General features: G+C 50.8%; 1 protein-coding gene across 4 annotated transcripts in view; it reads right to left on the bottom strand.

The window, feature by feature from the left end:
- LOC138825342 (rab11 family-interacting protein 3) overlaps positions 1 to 18,108 on the bottom strand; it is a 61,374-nt gene that overhangs the window by 33,458 nt on the left and 9,808 nt on the right. For all 4 annotated transcript variants that reach the window (XM_070019761.1, XM_070019762.1, XM_070019759.1 and 1 more), the window contains exons 2-3: positions 12,927 to 13,020; positions 3,157 to 3,248 (exon numbers count right to left, since the gene is read on the bottom strand). In XM_070019761.1, the coding sequence (XP_069875862.1) occupies positions 3,157 to 3,248; positions 12,927 to 13,020 (186 nt within the window). The remainder of the gene's footprint in view (positions 1 to 3,156; positions 3,249 to 12,926; positions 13,021 to 18,108) is intronic.

The raw sequence follows: 18,108 nt of genomic DNA, 5'->3' as shown, positions 1-18,108 counted from the left end.
ATTCTTAAATAAGTGGTGAGCTTTCTTCTCCCCACCTGTGAGAGAGTCAACAGCAGACTTTAACCCAGTCCCCCAACTCTTCCCCTTCTCACTGAGACACCGTTAGCAACTCACCCCTGTGAAGAGCTATAAGCACGAAGTTCTCGCTTTGAGCCATAAAGCTTAGCAGTAACTGTTCACCCACATGGCCGCCACAACACGAGGCTGAAACAATGGCGTTCCCAGCCAGAAAACATAGGTGTGACAGGAACCACTTTCAGAAAATCAACAAAGGGCCATTTTTCTTTCAAGATCATTGGTGAAAGGGCTCCAAAAAGCCTCTTAATGGAATACACACAGTCTCCACTCATAAGAGGGCTAGACCTCCTAAAATTACATGGCATGAACATTTTACTTTTCTTCTTTTTTTTTTTTTTTTAAATAAAGCTATCTCTCTCTAAGTATCGGGTATCTAGTTCCACTTTCCTGAGCATACCATCTAAAAGCTTAAAATGGAAGACAGAGAAGAAACAAATTCATGTGAACAAGAGAACCAGTGTGGAAAGGATGTATCCTGTGAGAATGACAAACCATAAACTCAGGAGAAGACTGCCAACTGCCAGCGGCTTGCAGGCTGGGGGGTGGGAGGAGGGGAGGGCGCCAACTGCCAGCGGCTTGCAGGCTGGGAGGGGGGGAGGGGGGGCACCAACTGCCAGCGGCTTGCAGGCTGGGGAGGGGGAGGGGGGAGGGGGGTGCCAACTGCCAGCGGCTTGCAGGCTGGGGGGGGGAGGGGGGCGCCAACTGCCAGCGGCTTGCAGGCTGGGGGGGGGGAGGGGGGAGGGGGGCGCCAACTGCCAGCGGCTTGCAGGCTGGGGGGGGGGAGGGGGGAGGGGGGTGCCAACTGCCAGCGGCTTGCAGGCTGGGGGGGGGGAGGGGGGAGGGGGGCGCCAACTGCCAGCGGCTTGCAGGCTGGGGGGGAGGGGGGCGCCAACTGCCAGCGGCTTGCAGGCTGGGGGGGGGGAGGGGGGAGGGGGGTGCCAACTGCCAGCGGCTTGCAGGCTGGGGGGGGGGAGGGGGGAGGGGGGTGCCAACTGCCAGCGGCTTGCAGGCTGGGGGGGGGGAGGGGGGAGGGCGCCAACTGCCAGCGGCTTGCAGGCTGGGGGGGGGGAGGGGGGGGGTGCCAACTGCCAGCGGCTTGCAGGCTGGGGGGGGGGAGGGGGGAGGGCACCAACTGCCAGCGGCTTGCAGGCTGGGGGGGGAGGGGGAGGGCGCCAACTGCCAGCGGCTTGCAGGCTGGGGGGGGAGGGGGGCGCCAACTGCCAGCGGCTTGCAGGCTGGGGGGGGAGGGGGGGAGGGGAGGGTGCCAACTGCCAGCGGCTTGCAGGCTGGGGGGGGAGGGGGGGAGGGGAGGGTGCCAACTGCCAGCAGCTTGCAGGCTGGGGGGGAGGGGGGGCGCCAGCGGCTTGCAGGCTGGGGGGGAGGGGGGCGCCAGAGGCTTGCAGGCTGGGGGGGGAGGGGGGCGCCAGAGGCTTGCAGGCTGGGGGGGGAGGGGGGCGCCAGAGGCTTGCAGGCTGGGGGGGGAGGGGGGCGCCAGAGGCTTGCAGGCTGGGGGGGGGGAGGGGGGGGGCTGCCAGAGGCTTGCAGGCTGGGGCGCGGGCGGGCGCAGGACGGCAGATGCAGGGGACCTCCTGGGCAGGAGATCATGCTCTCTCAGGCCGTCATGGATACACACACCCAAGCCAGAGGAATCTCCAAGGAAGCTGAGGATTCCAGTCAATGTTCAGCACCACCACCCAGGGTCAATGGCTGGTACCCTTCATCTACAGATACAAACGCTCATCATGGAGGTAGTAGGATGGGGTATATGATGACCTTCCGACATTGTTACTGTGAAGTATATTTTTTCCAAACATAAAAAGAGATGTTGCCAGGCACTGGTGACTCACGCCTGAGACCTGAGGATCACGGTTCAAAGCCAGCCTGGGCAGAAAAGTCCATGAGATTCTTATCTCCAACTAACCACCAGAAAACCAGAAGTGGCGCTGTGGCTCAAGTGGTAGAGCGCTCGCCTTGAGATGAAAAGCTGAGGGAGAGCATCCAGGCCCAGAGTTCAAGCCCCATGACCGACAAAACAGGAAAGAGAAAAAGATCTAATCATTGGTTCCTGGGTGTAGTTAAGAGTGTCCTGTCTTGGCCGGGCGCTGGTGGCTCACGCCTGTAATGCTAGCTACTCAGGAGGCTGAGATCTGAGGATCGCGGTTCAAAGCAAGCCCGGGCAAGAAAGACTGTGAGACTCCTATCTCCAATAAACCACCAGAAAACCGGAAGTGGCGCTGTAGCTCAAGTGGTAGAGCGCTCGCCTTGAGCTGAAGAGCTGAGGGACAACGCCCAGGCCCAGAGTTCAAGCCCCACGACCGACAAAAAAAAAAAAAAAAAAAAAAAAGAGTGTCCTGTCTTCTTCAGCTATGACTTTTTTCCTAACTATGGTGACAAGGACCCACAATTAGAGAAGCTATACCATGACAACTCCCACTGTATCTGCGAGCAGGAAGCAAGTATTAGTCAAATGTCCCCAAAGACAGAAAGCAGTTTAGAAGTTCATGAAAGGGCTGGGAATGTGGCTAGTGGTAGAGTGCTCGCCTAGTAAGCATGAAGCCCTGAGTTTGATTCCTCAGCAACACATACACAGAAAAGCCAGAAGTAGTGCTGTGGCTCAAGACTCAAGCCTTGAGCAAAAGAAGCTCAGAAACAGTTCCCAGGCCATGAGTTCAAGCCCCAGGACTAGGAAAAAAAAAAAAGTCATGAAAGGGAACCTTCAGTCTTCTGTCTGTTCGTACCTGGCAGACCATGGCAGCAGCACCACACTGCGCCTCACTGTCCACCAACCTCTGCGCAACATGCCCCAGGGAAGGCTGCCGAGAAAACAAGGAGCCCGTCCCCAGACAGGCCCCAGGAGCAGTAGCCTGTGGGGAGCAGAAGCAGATACCCACTGGCCCATCCCAGTCAAAACACCTCAAGGCCCAGAGCCTGTACCTCAGAGACCCTCAGCAACCTACAGAGCAGGAGGGTGCGGGGCCTTCCCGCAGGCTGTCTTTGAGGATTCAACTGCAGCATCTCAGGAAGCAGGATTGCAGCAGAAAGGAAAAGACGAAGTTCAGACGTGAGGGAAGCACTTGCCTCATAGGTGACAAAGTCGTCAAACTCGTCCACACAGGCAGTGGGACACTCGTCCTGGGCAGGCTCCACACTGTACAGCTGGCCATCGGGATCTGCAGAGAGAAGACCCAGTGTTCAGCAGGCCACCAGAGCTGTCCAGACAGGCTGAAGATGAAGATGTAGGTTGAACTGAGACTCCCTGGGAAGACACTCAGAGCTAAGCGTTGTGGGAGCTGGGAAGGCCTGGCAGTTGCTCTAGGCATGGAGTGAGCACACCAGGACAGGAGCAAGAAATTCAAGGGAAGAAACCAGAGGGTAAGACTCGAAGGCCACGTCTTCTAGAGAGCATTATAAAATATAAAGAGGAAGATAGAAAACCCTAACAACTCCAAAGCTCTAGCCGCTATGGTAGGATTACAAGCATGAGCCATCAGTGTCCAGCTGGGCCGTCTCAAAAAAAAAAAAAAAAAAAAAGCCAGGTGCCAGTGGTTTACGCCTATAATCCTAGCTAATCAGGAGGCTGATATCTGAGGATCACCATTCAAAACCACCCAGGCAGGAAAAGTGACTTTTTTGGGTCACTTGTGGAGCTTGAACTCAGGGCCTGGGTGGTGTCTAAGCCTCTTTACATTCAAGGCTAGCGCTCTACTGCTTTAACCACAGTGCCACTTCGTTTTTTGTGTGGTTAATTGGAGATAAGAGTCTCTTGAGGACTTTTCTACCAAGACTGGCTTCAAACTGCGATCCTCAGATCTCAGTCTCCTGAGTAGCTAAGATTATCCCCCCCCCACCCCCACCCCCCGCCAGTTCTGAAGCTTGAACTCAGGGCCTGTGTGTTGTCCCTGAGCCTCTGTGCTCAAGGCTGGCTCTCTACTACTTGAGCCACAGTGCCACTTCCATCTGTGAAACTCTTTATCCAATTAACCACAAAAAGACAGAAATGGAGCTGTGGCTCAAGTGTAGAGCACTAGCATTGAGCAAAAGAGCTCAGACAGCACCTAGGCCTGGAATTCAAGCCCCAGTACTGGTACAAACAAACAAGCAAACAAATACAGGTCACTAACCTGAGTGACCTCACCATTATAATCCTAGCTGTCCAGGAGGCTGAGATCTATGAACTGTGATTTGAAGCCAATCCAGGCAGACAAACCAGAGACTTTTTTTTTGTTGTTGTTTTGTTTTTTGTTTTTGGGGGGGGTCTGGTCATGGGGCCTGAACTCTGGGCCTGGGCGCTGTCCCTCAGCTCTTTAGCTCGAGGCTAGCGCTCTACCACTTGAGCCACAGCGCCACTTCCGGCTTTTTTTCTTTTCGCTTATGTGGTGCTGGAGAATCGAACCCAGGGCCTCAGGCATGCAAGGCAAGCACTCTACCACTGAGCCACCTTCCCAGCCCATCACACAATTTCTTGCCCTGACTCCAAGCTGGGATCCTCGATCTCACCCTCCTGAGGAGCCAGGATTACAGGCGTGAGCCACTGACTCCCAGCATCAGTTGGTACATGTGCACATGCACATAAAATCCAATCCCAAAACATGCAAACTTTCAAGTCAGGCTGCTATTTTGTGGCTTGGTGGTAGAGCACGTGCTTGGCATGTACAGGGCCCTGTGTTCAGTCTCTAGCACCACAAAAATTAAATACATAAACATCAAGATTTGAAAAGAACCTATGCACCAAACGACTGCCAAGGAGCAAAACCACTCATGTCTGAGGAGGTGTGTGCAGAATGAAGTAACACTGCACAACGCTGTTGAGGCAAAGGAAACAAGGTGAGTTGTCCTTTTCCTATGACTACCTTAGAAGAAAAAAAAAGTTATGGGGATTGAACCAATAGTCTTGCACATTCAGGGCAAGCAATCTACCACTAAAATACATCCCCAGCACAGACTCCCTTTTGCTGTACTAGGGGGTTTGAACTCAGGGTCTCAAACTTATTAGGCAGACATTCTATTGCTGACCTATACCTCCAAACATCTTTTTACTATATTATACTTTTTCTTTTAAAAAAAGGGGAGGGGGGCTTATTAGGAAGGTGGCTCAGTGGTAGAGCGCTTGCCTTGCATGCATAAGGCCCTAGGTTTGATTCCTCATCACCACATAAGCAGAAAAAGCTGGAAGTGGTGCTGTGGCTCAAGTGGTAGAGCGTTAGCCTTTCACTAAAGAGCTGAGGGACAGCACCCAGGCCCAGAGTTCAGGCCCCACAACAGACAAAGAAAAGACTGAACTTGAAGGTAACATCTCTTCACATGGACAGACTAAATTCTGACTGGGTAATAACGATGTCACTTCTCAAACACTCCAAGCCCAGAACATCTGTCATCTCCCTCAGTGGGAACGGCATCGATCTCCACAGCCTCTATAATGCTGAGCCATCAGCACACACCAAGGGTGGCGCATCAGTGACAACTAAGTGACGCTGTTCCCAGCAGCCCCTTATTCATGCAATTACTTGAAATACACAGTACTTACAGAATTTGTTATTTATTGAACATCTTAAATGTAACCAATCTAATGTGAGCCACTTAATTTAAAAAGCCCAAGTAGGGGCTGATAAATATGGCTCAGTGGTAGAGCGCTTCCCTAGCATGCATGAAGCCATGGGTTCAATTCCTCAGTACCACATACACAGAAAAAGCTGGTAAGTGGTGCTGTGGCTCAAGGACAGAGTGCTAGCCTTGAGCAAAAGAAATTCAGGGACAGTGCCCAAGCCCTGAGTTCAATCCCAGGATTGGCCAAAAAAAAAGCACAAGTAGTAGCCAGGACAGGCAGACAAATCTGAGACACTTTTGTTTTTTCCCCTGGTGCTTGAACTCAGGGCCTGGGCACTGTCTCTGAGCCTCTTCGTGCTCAAGGCTAGTGCTCTACCACTTGAGGCACAGTTCCACTTCCGGCTTTTGAGTAGTTCATTGGAGACAGGAGTCTCACAGGACTTTTCTGCCTGGGGCAGTTTCCAACCAGGATCCTTGGATCACAATCTCCTGAGTAACGAGGATTACAGGCGTGAGCCACGGGTGCCTGGCTTCAAATTTGTAATAACTGTGCTTCTACATATTCTTGTGTATGGCTCCACATCTCTAGAGGCTAATACATGCTATTGGATGGTCATTAGTTCATTTTTATTTTTGAGTGATACTCTACTTTATGCATATCCCAGTTTATTTGCCTGCTTATGAAAGTTTAGGTTGACTATAGTATGCTGTTTTGAATGAAACTGTTATGAACAATTGTATATAACTATTTATGTGGACATCTTTTTATTTCTCTTGGGTAAATAAGAATGAAACAACTAAGTTGTATGATAAGCGTTTAACTTGACAAGAAACTGCAGAATAGCAACTTTTGAAGACTAAGTCAAATAGAGACCTTCCCTAGACAACTCCCGGGAAAACCACTTTGGAAATGTCATCACTGGCTTCCTCCAGCTGGGCCACCAGAGGCCAGAGAAGATTCCTAGTGTGATCTGGACCTCATGCGGAGAATACTGTCTTGTCATGTGCCACAGCAGGTTCCAAAGGTCTTCTCCACCAGACCTGGGTAACTGGAGAGAAGACATTGGGAAGTGGGAATGAACATCCAAGGAAATGCATTCACAGGGTACCCAGGGCACCAAGATACCTAGACTGATGTCTAGACTTCTTTCAACTTAAACTGAATGATTTGATAGCTACACAAATTCAAAAATGTATGCATGTCATAATTCAACATAGCTCTCCTCTGTGGCTTTAAGGATCATGGGTTTCTTGCACAGCTAACTGTGGTGTTCGGAATGTGGCAGAGCATTTGAGTCATGTGAACAGTGGCCTGGAGTGAAGGATCTCAAGTGCAGACTATCAGGAAGGGCTGCCACCACACTCCACCTCCACATAAACTGCAGTCCTGCCGTAGGAGTGAGTGCTTCTAATGCAGACTGGGCACTACCATGGACAGACATCTTTTGGACTGGATTCTGGACCTAAAGCAGACTCTTCCCAGGGTGGTCAACTGAGCCCCGGTTTTTTAGAGGGCTAGATTGTCCTACCAGTTTTTCCACTGTCAGATGTTAACATGTTTGTGTTTCTAAAATAATCTGAAACTTTTAAAACGCAGTCAAGCATATTGACATGTGGATGTCTACTCAGACTGTGAAAGTAGGTAACAAACGAACAGCTCTGCTCCATATGGCACTCAGAGAGAAGACATGAACGTACCTGGTATGTTCACATTCCTGACAGGAGCTAAGCATGAATCTTTTATCAGTCTTCTCTGTAAGAACTGTAACAATTTTCCATTAAATGGAATTTTTTGTGCATTTATCTTGTCCTTTCGGAGTTCAGGAGTACCTCAGCTCTGTGAGCTACAGCCATGGCCTATTTGGAACAGCTCTGCTTCATCCTATTCCTGAAATAGGACCCATGACTATGACAGAAAAAAATCTCTTTGCACTTTTCTGGAAACTGGGTCAAGACTTCATGCTTCTTACTATGCCACTCCCTAATGCCAACGAAGTCTGACACGGAAGACAGGCTGCTTGCAGTTACAATGGCACACTGCAGGGAAGACCTAAAAGAAAACCCAGTGCAAATGTAGCTCAGGCCGGGCGCCAGTGGCTCACACCTATAATCCTAGCCACTCAGGAGCCTGAGAACTGATGTTTGCAGCCCAAAATCACCCTCAGCACCCTTGAAACTCTTATCTCCAATTAACCACCAAAAAGCTCAAAGTGGAGCTGAGGCTCAAGTTAGAATGTTAGCCTTGACAAAAAAACTCATGGGCAGCAAGTGCCCAGGCCCTGAGTTCAAGCCACAGGACTGGCACAAAAAAAAAAAAAAAAAAAAAGCTGGGGCCTGGAAGGTGGCTCAGTGGTAGAGCGCTTGCCTGGCATGCATGAGGCCCTGGGTTCCATTCCACAGTACCACATACACAGAAAAAAGCTCAGTGCCACTGTAGCTCAAATGGTAGAGTTCTAGCCTCGAGCAGAAAAAAACTCAGGGACAGAGTCCAGGCCCTGAGTTCAAGCCCCAGGATTGAAAAAAAAAAAGAAAGAAAGAAAAAGGTTTCTTTTGCTTTCTTCTAAGTGCTGTGAAATAATTTCAAAATCATCTTTCTTTCAGTCTACTTTTCACTCTTCCTTCCTAATGAAATGTAAAAACAGAAAAGTAGGCTGGGAAGGTGGCTCAGTGCTAGAGTGCTTGCCTAGCATGCATGAAGCCCTGGGTTCGATTCCTCAGCACCACATACACAGAAAAAGCTGGAAGTGGTGCTGTGGCTCAAATGGTAGAGCGTTAGCCTTGAGCTAAAGAAGCTCAGGGACAGTGCCCAGGCCCTGAGTTCAAGCTGCAGGACTGGCAAAAAAAAAAGAAAAATCGTTTCTAAAAACAGAAAAGTAAAGTCACTGCCCTCAGCAACAGCAGCAGAATATCCAATATCCACAGCAGGTCCATTGTCACTTTATTCAAAAGAATACACAGGCTATGCCACGGTCTTGGTGAAGGCTAACACTGGAGCCACGGTCCTGGTGAAGGCTAGCACTGGAGCCATGGTCCTGGAGCCACGGTCCTGGTGAACGAAGGCTAGCACTGGAGCCATGGTCCTGGTGAAGGCTAGCACTGGAGCCACGGTCCTAGTGAATGAAGGCTAGCACTGGAGCCATGGTCCTGGTGAATGAAGGCTAGCACTGGAGCCACGGTCCTGGTGAAGGCTAGCACTGGAGCCACGGTCCTGGTGAATGAAGGCTAGCACTGAAGCCACGGTCCTGGTGAATGAAGACTAGCACTGGAGCCACGGTCCTGGTGAAGGCTAGCACTGGAGCCATGGTCCTGCTGAAGGCTAGCACTGGAGCCACAGTCCTGGTGAAGGCTAGCACTGGAGCCATGGTCCTGGTGAATGAAGGCTAGCACTGGAGCCACGGTCCTGGTGAAGGCTAGCACTGGAGCCACAGTCCTGGTGAATGAAGGCTAGCACTGGAGCCACGGTCCTGGTGAATGAAGGCTAGCACTGGAGCCACGGTCCTGGTGAAGGCTAGCACTGGAGCCATGGTCCTGGTGAAGGCTAGCACTGGAGCCACGGTCCTGGTGAATAAAGGCTAGCACTGGAGCCATGGTCCTGCTGAAGGCTAGCACTGGAGCCATGGTCCTGCTGAAGGCTAGCACTGGAGCCATGGTCCTGCTGAAGGCTAGCACTGGAGCCACGGTCCTGGAAAATGAAGGCTAGCACTGGAGCCACGGTCCTGGTGAATGAAGGCTAGCACTGGAGCCACGGTCCTGGTGAATGAAGGCTAGCACTGGAGCCACAGTCCTGGTGAATGAAGGCTAGCACTGGAGCCACGGTCCTGGTGAAGGCTAGCACTGGAGCCACGGTCCTGGTGAAGGCTAGCACTGGAGCCACGGTCCTGGTGAAGGCTAGCACTGGAGCCACGGTCCTGGAAAATGAAGGCTAGCACTGGAGCCACAGTCCTGGTGAATGAAGGCTAGCACTGGAGCCACGGTCCTGGTGAAGGCTAGCACTGGAGCCATGGTCCTGGTGAATGAAGGCTAGCACTGGAGCCATGGTCCTGGTGAAGGCTAGCACTGGAGCCATGGTCCTGGTGAAGGCTAGCACTGGAGCCACGGTCCTGGTGAAGGCTAGCACTGGAGCCACGGTCCTGGAAAATGAAGGCTAGCACTGGAGCCACAGTCCTGGTGAATGAAGGCTAGCACTGGAGCCACAGTCCTGGTGAAGGCTAGCACTGGAGCCACAGTCCTGGTGAAGGCTAGCACTGGAGCCATGGTCCTGGTGAAGGCTAGCACTGGAGCCACAGTCCTGCTGAAGGCTAGCACTGGAGCCACAGTCCTGGTGAAGGCTAGCACTGGAGCCACGGTCCTGGTGAAGGCTAGCACTGGGGCTTGGGCCACGGTCCTGCTGAAGGCTAGCACTGGAGCCACAGTCCTGGTGAATGAAGGCTAGCACTGGGGCTTGGGCCACGGTCCTGCTGAAGGCTAGCACTGGAGTCATGGTCCTGGTGAAGGCTAGCACTGGAGCCACGGTCCTGGTGAAGGCTAGCACTGGGGCTTGGGCCACAGTCCTGGTGAAGGCTAGCACTGGAGCCATGGTCCTGGTGAAGGCTAGCACTGGAGCCATGGTCCTGGTGAATGAAGGCTAGCACTGGAGCCACAGTCCTGGTGAATGAAGGCTAGCACTGGAGCCACGGTCCTGGTGAAGGCTAGCACTGGGGCTCGGGCCACGGTCCTGCTGAAGGCTAAGCACTGGAGCCACGGTCCTGGCAGGCTAGCACTGAGGTTGGGTCCTCCCCATTACACAGTCACCCCACGAGCACTCTGCTGGGCTTGATTCACAGACCTGTGCTCCCATAGGCCAAATCCTCTCACGGTGCCATCAGATCCACTGTGTCTTGTCTACCCACACATCGATCTTCTGACCCCCGCTGTCCCCACACACACCAGAACACTACCACTTCTCCGCCCTCCCCCAACCCCTATCTCACTGTCTATAGTCGGTCTCCCACTAGAAGGCCCGCCCCCAGGGGCAGGGATTGGCTCTTCTTGGTCTCTCCCCAGAGCTTGCACAGACCCCTACTGACAGCGCCCACAGGTCTCAGCCGTAGCCACCTCCACTAGTTCTCATCATCACAGACCTGCTACCCAGGGGTCCTGCAGGAGGGGCAGACCGCCCGCTGTCCAGGCTGGACCCCTCTCAGTCCCCATGCCCAGGGCCCCTCCCTTTCTTTGATCCACCAGCAGACCATCCTTCAAGCACACAGGTCTGCTCAACGGAAGGAGACGGTGTCTCCTATGATGCTCTTGCACCCCTCAACATGGCATCAGGCAGAGACACAGACCTGAGATGCTCTTGCTGCTAAAGAAGCACAGTCTCACTCTCTGAATCCCAGCAGGGGGGCTGGGAACGTGGCTCAGTGGTAGAGTGCTTTCCTGGAATGCATGAAGCCCTGGGTTTGATTCCTCAGTACCACATACACTGAAAAAGCTAGATGTGGTGTGTTAGCCTTGAGCAAAAGATGCTCAGGAACAGGCCCTGAGTTCAAGCCCCTGGACAAAAAAAAAAAAAAAAAGAACACTAAAACTGGATCCAAACTAACTCTGGGACTTGCTGAGAATGTTTTATTCTTTTTTTTTTCTTCTTTTTTTTGGGGGTCCGGTCGTGGGGCCTGAACTCTGGGCCTGGGCGCTGTCCCTCAGCTCTTCAGCTCAAGGCTAGTACTCTACCACTTGAGCCACAGTGCGCCACTTTCGGCTTTTTTTCTTTTTGCTTATGTGGTGCTGAGGAATCGAACCCAGGGACTCATGCATGCAAGGCAAGCGCTCTACCACTGAGCCACCTTCCCAGCCCCGAGAATGTTTTATTCTTAATTAAATAAGAGTGGAAATACTAACCACAAAGAATGCAAGTCAGGTACCAGTGGCTCATGTCTAATCCTAGCAACTCAGGAGGCTGAGATCTGAGGATCATGGTTCAAAGCCAGAATGAGCAGAATTTTTTTTTTTTTGGGGGGGGGTAGAGAGCATTGGTTATGGGGCTTGAACTCAGGGCTTGGGTACTGTTCCAGCTCTTTCACTCAAGATTAGCGCTCTACCACTTTGAGCTACCACTCTAGTTCCGGTTTTCTAGTGGTTAATTGCAGATAAGAGTCTCATGGACTTTCCTGTCCGGGCTGGCTTTGAACCATGATTCTCAGATCTCAGCCTCCAGAGTAGCTAGGATGACAGGTGTGAGTCGCCCAGTACACAGTATCTGTGTGACTCTTATCTCTAATTAACCACCAAAAGTCTACAAGTGGAGATGTGGCTCAAGTTGTAGAGCGATAGTCTTGGGCAAACAAGTTCAGGGACAACACTCAGGCTTTGAGGTCAAGCTCCAGTGCTTGTATGTGCGCGCGTGCGCGTACACACACACACACACACACACACGCGCGCGCGCGCGCAAAAGTTAGATTAAATCAACCTCAAACAAGAGGAAAGTAAAGTACCTTTACTAATTGGGGAGGGGGAAATATGTCAGTGAGCTAGTTGCCACAAGGAGGCCCAGAGCAGTCCTTCACCCAGGCGGAGGCTGGAGGCCCAGAGCAGTCCTTCACCCAGGCGGAGGCTGGAGGCCCAGAGCAGTCCTTCACCCAGGCGGAGGCTGGAGGCCCAGGGCAGTCCTTCACCCAGGCGGAGGCTGGAGGCCCAGGGCAGTCCTTCACCCAGGCGGAGGCTGGAGGCCCAGGGCAGTCCTTCACCCAGGCGGAGGCTGGAGGCCCACGGCAGTCCTTCACCCAGGCGGAGGCTGGAGGCCCAGAGCAGTCAGTGCCCCCCTCAGATCTGGGACTTAGTCTGACCTCACTAAACGTGCAGTACATAGATGAAGCTACAACACTTTATAAAAACAGGAACTGGGCCAGGTGCCAGCGGCTCACGCCTGTAATCCTAGCTACTCAGGAGGCTGAGATCTGGGGATCACAGTTCAAAGCCAGCCTAGGCAGGAAAGTCTGAGACTCTTATCTGCAACTAACTACCAGAAAACCAGAAATGACACTGTGGCTCACGGGGTAGAGAGCAAGCTTTGAGGTGAAGAGCTGAGGGACAGCACCCAGGCGCAGAGTTCAGGCCCCATGACCACAAAAAAGACAAAAAAAAAAAGTAGAAATGGGGCTGTGGCTCAATTGGTTGAGTATTACCTTTGAGTGGAATAATTAATAAAAAAAAAAAAACCCAACAACAACAAAAACACACTTGACAGGGCCTGAAGGAGGGTGGGAGTCTATGGGGCAGCCGCAGAAGGGAGAGGTAGGAACACAGCGAGAGACGCACAGGGTGCTGACCTCCGTTTGTGATGGCCATGATCCCTTGGTGGAAGTCCTCGAAAGTGATCACACCAAGCCCACTTGGATCCAAATACTGGGTTAAGTCCTTTACCTGTAATGTACAATAAAAACATGTTACCAAAGTCTTCCCAAGGGGAAAAACACACACTACATGGGTGGTTTTTTTTTTTTTTCTTTGGTGGGTTGTGGGGCCTTAACTCTGGGCCTGGGCATTGTCCATCAGTAATTCAGCTCAAGGCTAGCTCTACCACTTGAGCCACAGCACCACTTCCTGCTTTTTCTGCTTACGTGATGCTGAGGACCTCAGGCATGCAAGGCAAGCACTCTACCACTGAGCCACCTTCCCAGCCCTGCATGGGCTTTTTTAATCTTTTGATTTCTTATTGTTTTTATGAAGGCGAGGTACAGAGGGTAAGTTACATTAAGTCAGGGAGTGTCACTCACGCTCCCAGTTTTCCCTCCCATTCTCACGCAAAGTTCATTTTCAACATAGTGCATTGATGCTTTTCACCTAAGGGCAGCAGATGGCTCACACAGTGCAAACTTTAGCCAGGGGGAGAGTGGAGGGAGGGAAGGGATAGTAGGAGAAAAACAAAGGAGGGGTAACAACACTCAACAAGAAATGTGCTCATTGCCTTACTCATGTAACTGTAACCCCTCTGTACAGCATCTTTACAGTAAAATTAAATTTAAAAAGAAAAAGAAACTCCAGCCAAACGTTCTTGCCTAGAGAGTGAAGGGGAACCTGCCCCAGCAAGAAGCTGCCGTTGAGTAGGAGGACTCTGAGCCACAGGGAGCAGGAGCTGAGCTTCTAGAAATACCATCTCAGTGCCCTGAGCCATGCTAACCTCAGACCCCTGTGTTTCCTCTCATCTTCTCTTAAAAAATTTATTCATTGACGGGCTGGGAAGGCGGCTCAGTGGTAGAGCGCTTGCCTTGCATGCATGAGGCCCTGGGTTCGATTGCTCAGCACCACATAAGCAGAAAAAGCCAGAAGTGGCGCTGTGGCTCAAGTGACAGAGCGCTAGCCTTGAGCTGAAGAGCTGAGGGACAGCGCCCAGGCCCAGAGTTCAGGCCCCATAACTGGCAAAAAAAAAAAAAAATTGTTCATTGAGATTAAGTGATTACATAAATTTCACAATACTGTGGGATAGTGATACTTAGCTAAAGCCACAAACCCTCCCTCATCTTGATGGCAAAGGGGTCAGGTTTACTTGCCCTCTTCTGGACAGAGCCTCCGTGAGGATCTCTGGTGGCTTACTGCTACATCCTTTGTGCCAGCAGCTCAGCAGAGAGGCAGCAGAGCTATAGTTAGTTTTTGTTTTGATTTTTGTTGGTCCTGGGGTTTGAACTCAGGGCCTGGGCACTGTCCTGTGCTTTTTTGCTCAAGGCTAGCACTCTACCACTTTGAACCACAGCGCGACTTCTCATTTTCTGGTGGTTAATTGGAGATAAAAGTCTTTCCTACCTGGGCTGGCTTTGAACCACAATCCTTAGATCTCAGCCTCCTGAGTAGCTAGGATTACAGGCATGAAATACTGGTGCCTTGTTGAACTTAGTTTTAATGTAGTTTAAGATAATATGTTGTCAACATAGGAACACCAGTATACCAACTTGTACAACATGATTTTAGTGGCTATTAGTTTTTTTAATATGTGAGTGTTAGCATTTGTTGTGGTTTTAGTTTGGGTTGTTTTGCTTTTTGTTTTTTTTGTTTTTTTGTCGGTCGTGGGGCTTGAACTCTGGGCATGGGCGCTGTCCCTCAGCTCTTCAGCTCAAGGCGAGCGCTCTACCACTTGAGCTACAGCGCCACTTCTGGTTTTCTGGTGATTTATTGGAGATAGGAGTCTCACGGTCTCTCCTGCCCGGGCTGGCTTTGAACCGCGATCCTCAGATCTCAGCCTCCTGAGTAGCTAGGATTACAGGCGTGAGCCACCAGTGCCCGGCTGCTTTTTGTTTTTGAGACTTAGTCTTACTATACTGATCCAGGCTGGTCTAGAACTAAGCTAATATTACAAGAAGGTACTAGTATACTTCGCACAACTCTTGTTTCATCTTAAACTGAAAGCTAGGACTTGAAAAAAACTCATAACATTAGATGGGATTTTTATTTTATCCTTTATCTGTCTATACTGAGACTTGAACTCAGGGCCTCATGCTCAGCTTTTCTTTTCTTTTGTCAGTCGTGGGGCTTGAACTCTGGGCTTGGGCGCTGTCCCTGAGCTCTTCAGCTCAAGGCTAATGCTCTACCACTTGAGCTACAACACTTCCAGTTTTCTGGTGGTTTATTGGAGAGAAGAGTTTCTCGGACTTTCCTCTCGGGCTGGCTTTGAACCATGATCCTCAGATCTCAGCCTCCTGAGTAGCTAGGATTACAGGCATGAGCCACTGGCACCCGGCTTCCCTGTGTTATTTTTTAAATGTGCATTTATTTTTCAAGTTTCTTGTTGTTTTTTTTTGTTGTTGTTGTTTTTGTTGGTCGTGGGTCTTGAACTCTGGGCCTGGGCACTGTCCCTCAGCTCTTCAGCTCAAGGCGAGCGCTCTACCACTTGAGCTACAGTGCCACTTCCAGTTTTCTGGTGGTTTATTGGAGATAGGAGTCTCACGGTCTCTCCTGCCCGGGCTGGCTTTGAACCGAGATCCTCAGATCTCAGCCTCCTGAGTAGCTAGGATTACAGGCATGAGCCACCAGCGCCCGGCTTCAAGTTTCTTGTTGTTTTATAGAAAAGGTTCAATAGAAAAGGTTCTTGGCTGGGAAGGTGGCTTAGTGGTATGGTAGAGTGCTTGCCTAGCACGCATGAAGGCCTGGGTTCGATTCCTCAGCACCACATACACAGAAAAAGCCAGAAGTAGTGCTGTGTCTCAGTGGTAGCATAGTACCTTTGAGCAAAAGAAGCTCAGAGACAGTGCCCAGGTCCTGAGCTCAAGCCCCACGACTGGCTCCTTAAAGGTGGCTTAGAAATTAAGGTACTGTGGGGGGCTCACACCTGTAATTCTAGCCACTTAAGAGGCTGAGATCTGAGGACTGCAGTTTGAAGTCAGACTAGGCAGAAAAGTCAGCTGAGGGAAGAAAAGTCCCTGAGAGACTCTTTTTTTTTTTTTTTTGGGGGGGGGGTCTGGTCGTGGGGTCTGAACTGTGGGCCTGGGCGCTGTCCTTCAGCTCAAGGCTAGTGCTCTACCACTTGAGCCACAGTGCCACTTCCGGCTTTTTTCTTTTTGTTTATGTGGTGCTGAGGAATCGAACCCAGGGCCTTATGCATGCAAGGCAAGCACTCTACCACTGAGCCACCTTCCCAGCCCCCCTGAGAGACTCTTATCTCCAATTAATCACTCAAAAACCAGAAGTGGGGCTGTGGCTCAAAGTGGTAGAGTGCTAGCCTTGAACAAAAGAGCTCAAGGTCAGTGCTTAGGCCCTGAGTTCAAGCCCAACAACGGACCAAAAAAAATTAAGGCACCAAGGTTGGTGCTGGTGTCTCACACCTTTAATCCTAGCTACTCAGGAGGCTGAGATATGAGGATTATGAATCAAAGCCAGCCTGGGCATAAAAATCCATAAGACTCTTACCTCCAATCAACCACCAGAAAACCAGAAGTAGAGCTGTGGCTCAAAGTGGTAGAGCACTATCCTTAAGTGAAAAAGCTCAGGGACATCACCCAGGCCCTGAGTTCAAGCCCTACACCCAACCGCAAAAGAAAAAAAATTAGCAAAAAGCTGAGCTACAGGTGTGGCTCAAGTAGAAGACTCAAATGAGCAACCAAGCTAAGCAAAAGTTCAAGGTCCTTAGCTCAAACCCCAGTATTGGGTGGGAGAGGTAGGGGAAAGGTTTTTATAAATGAAGAAAATACAAGGGATAATAAATATATGGGTAGAGGAAGAAAACAAACACTTGCAGAGGTGACTTCTGAATCTCAGGGGAGTGACACCAAGAAGAAAAGACCATCACCATTCTCCTTTGTTTAGAGGCCACCCGACGGAGCAGCAGGTGGAAGCTGAGCTCCTACTCACACAGGCCACAAGCTTTCCCTGAAACCCAGACAGACACCTAATAGCTTCTATAGATCACATCTCTGCCTTGGGGAAACACTGTCACCAACACAGAAAAGCAGTCATCTCTCGCTGACTCTTTGCTTCTTCCCACTGGAGTAGCCCACAAAAAAATACACAGACATCTGAGTCGCATGGTTGCCCACTGTCTTCCTGTGGTCAATTTTCAACTCCTATGAAATAATCACAACCTTCACCAGAGTAAGAGGTCTCAAAGTCAAAGTGTGTACCGCCACTCATAATGCTGCTAACTCGGTGCTGAAGATGCTTTACAAGGAGTCGGGGCGGAGATACACTGAGGCAGAACCCAGCCCAGAAACCTCAACTAGAGTACAATGCTCTACAAATTCTATTCCTAGAGCTGACATATTTGTTCACCACACTTGCTTACAGATCAGCAACGAAGACCCCAATTCCTAGCTTAAAAATCCCAGTCACTCTCTTAGTCTTCAGGCCAGGTCACCCAGAGCAGCAGCCCCAGGTGAAGAACAAGAGGCGTTGAGTCCAACAGGTCTGGAATCAACACAGCCTCTCGGGCTGGGAATGTGGCTTAGTGGCTGAGGGCTTGCCTAGCATACATAAGGCCCTGGGTTCGATTCCTCAGTACCACATAAAAATAATAATAACAACACAGCCTCTCTTCCTGGTCTTTTCAGAGCTGCCCCCAAACAAGCCCCCCGTCCCTGAGACTCATAAAAGAGGTGCCTCCAACTCCAGTCCATGTTGAAGCACTTCCATTGGAGGAAGAATAAAAGTTTATGTCAGAGCCAAGTTCAGTCTTACAGCTGGGTTTTGCTCTCTCGCCTGATCCCACCACCACCAGAGTTTCCTCATAATGGTCCACAGTACACCAGGCTCCTAAAGTCAAGTCGATGATGTTCTCACAGGACTCAGGTGAGAAGTTCTGATTGGCAGCAGATGCTCAGGTCTCACTAAGCACTACTGAAACAGAAACTTAAAGGTTACACGCAGCACTTGTCTTAACAAGCCTACAGGTGGTTGAAGGCCTCTAGGCTTGGCAACTGCTGGCTTAAAAGGCTACGCAGAAGCCCAGGCCTGGGAAGACTTTGTTGCACAAAGGAGCCAATGGCCTTGATTAAATTTCTAGTTCCAGCCAAGCGCTAGTGGCGTAGG

Source organism: Dipodomys merriami, unplaced genomic scaffold (assembly GCF_024711535.1).
Source record: "Dipodomys merriami isolate MVZ:Mamm:240054 unplaced genomic scaffold, mDipMer1.0.p SCAF_137, whole genome shotgun sequence".
Classification (NCBI taxonomy): domain Eukaryota; kingdom Metazoa; phylum Chordata; class Mammalia; order Rodentia; family Heteromyidae; genus Dipodomys; species Dipodomys merriami.
The sequence above is the reverse complement of the archived record's forward strand: the minus strand, read 5'-3'. Positions and strand labels throughout refer to the sequence as shown.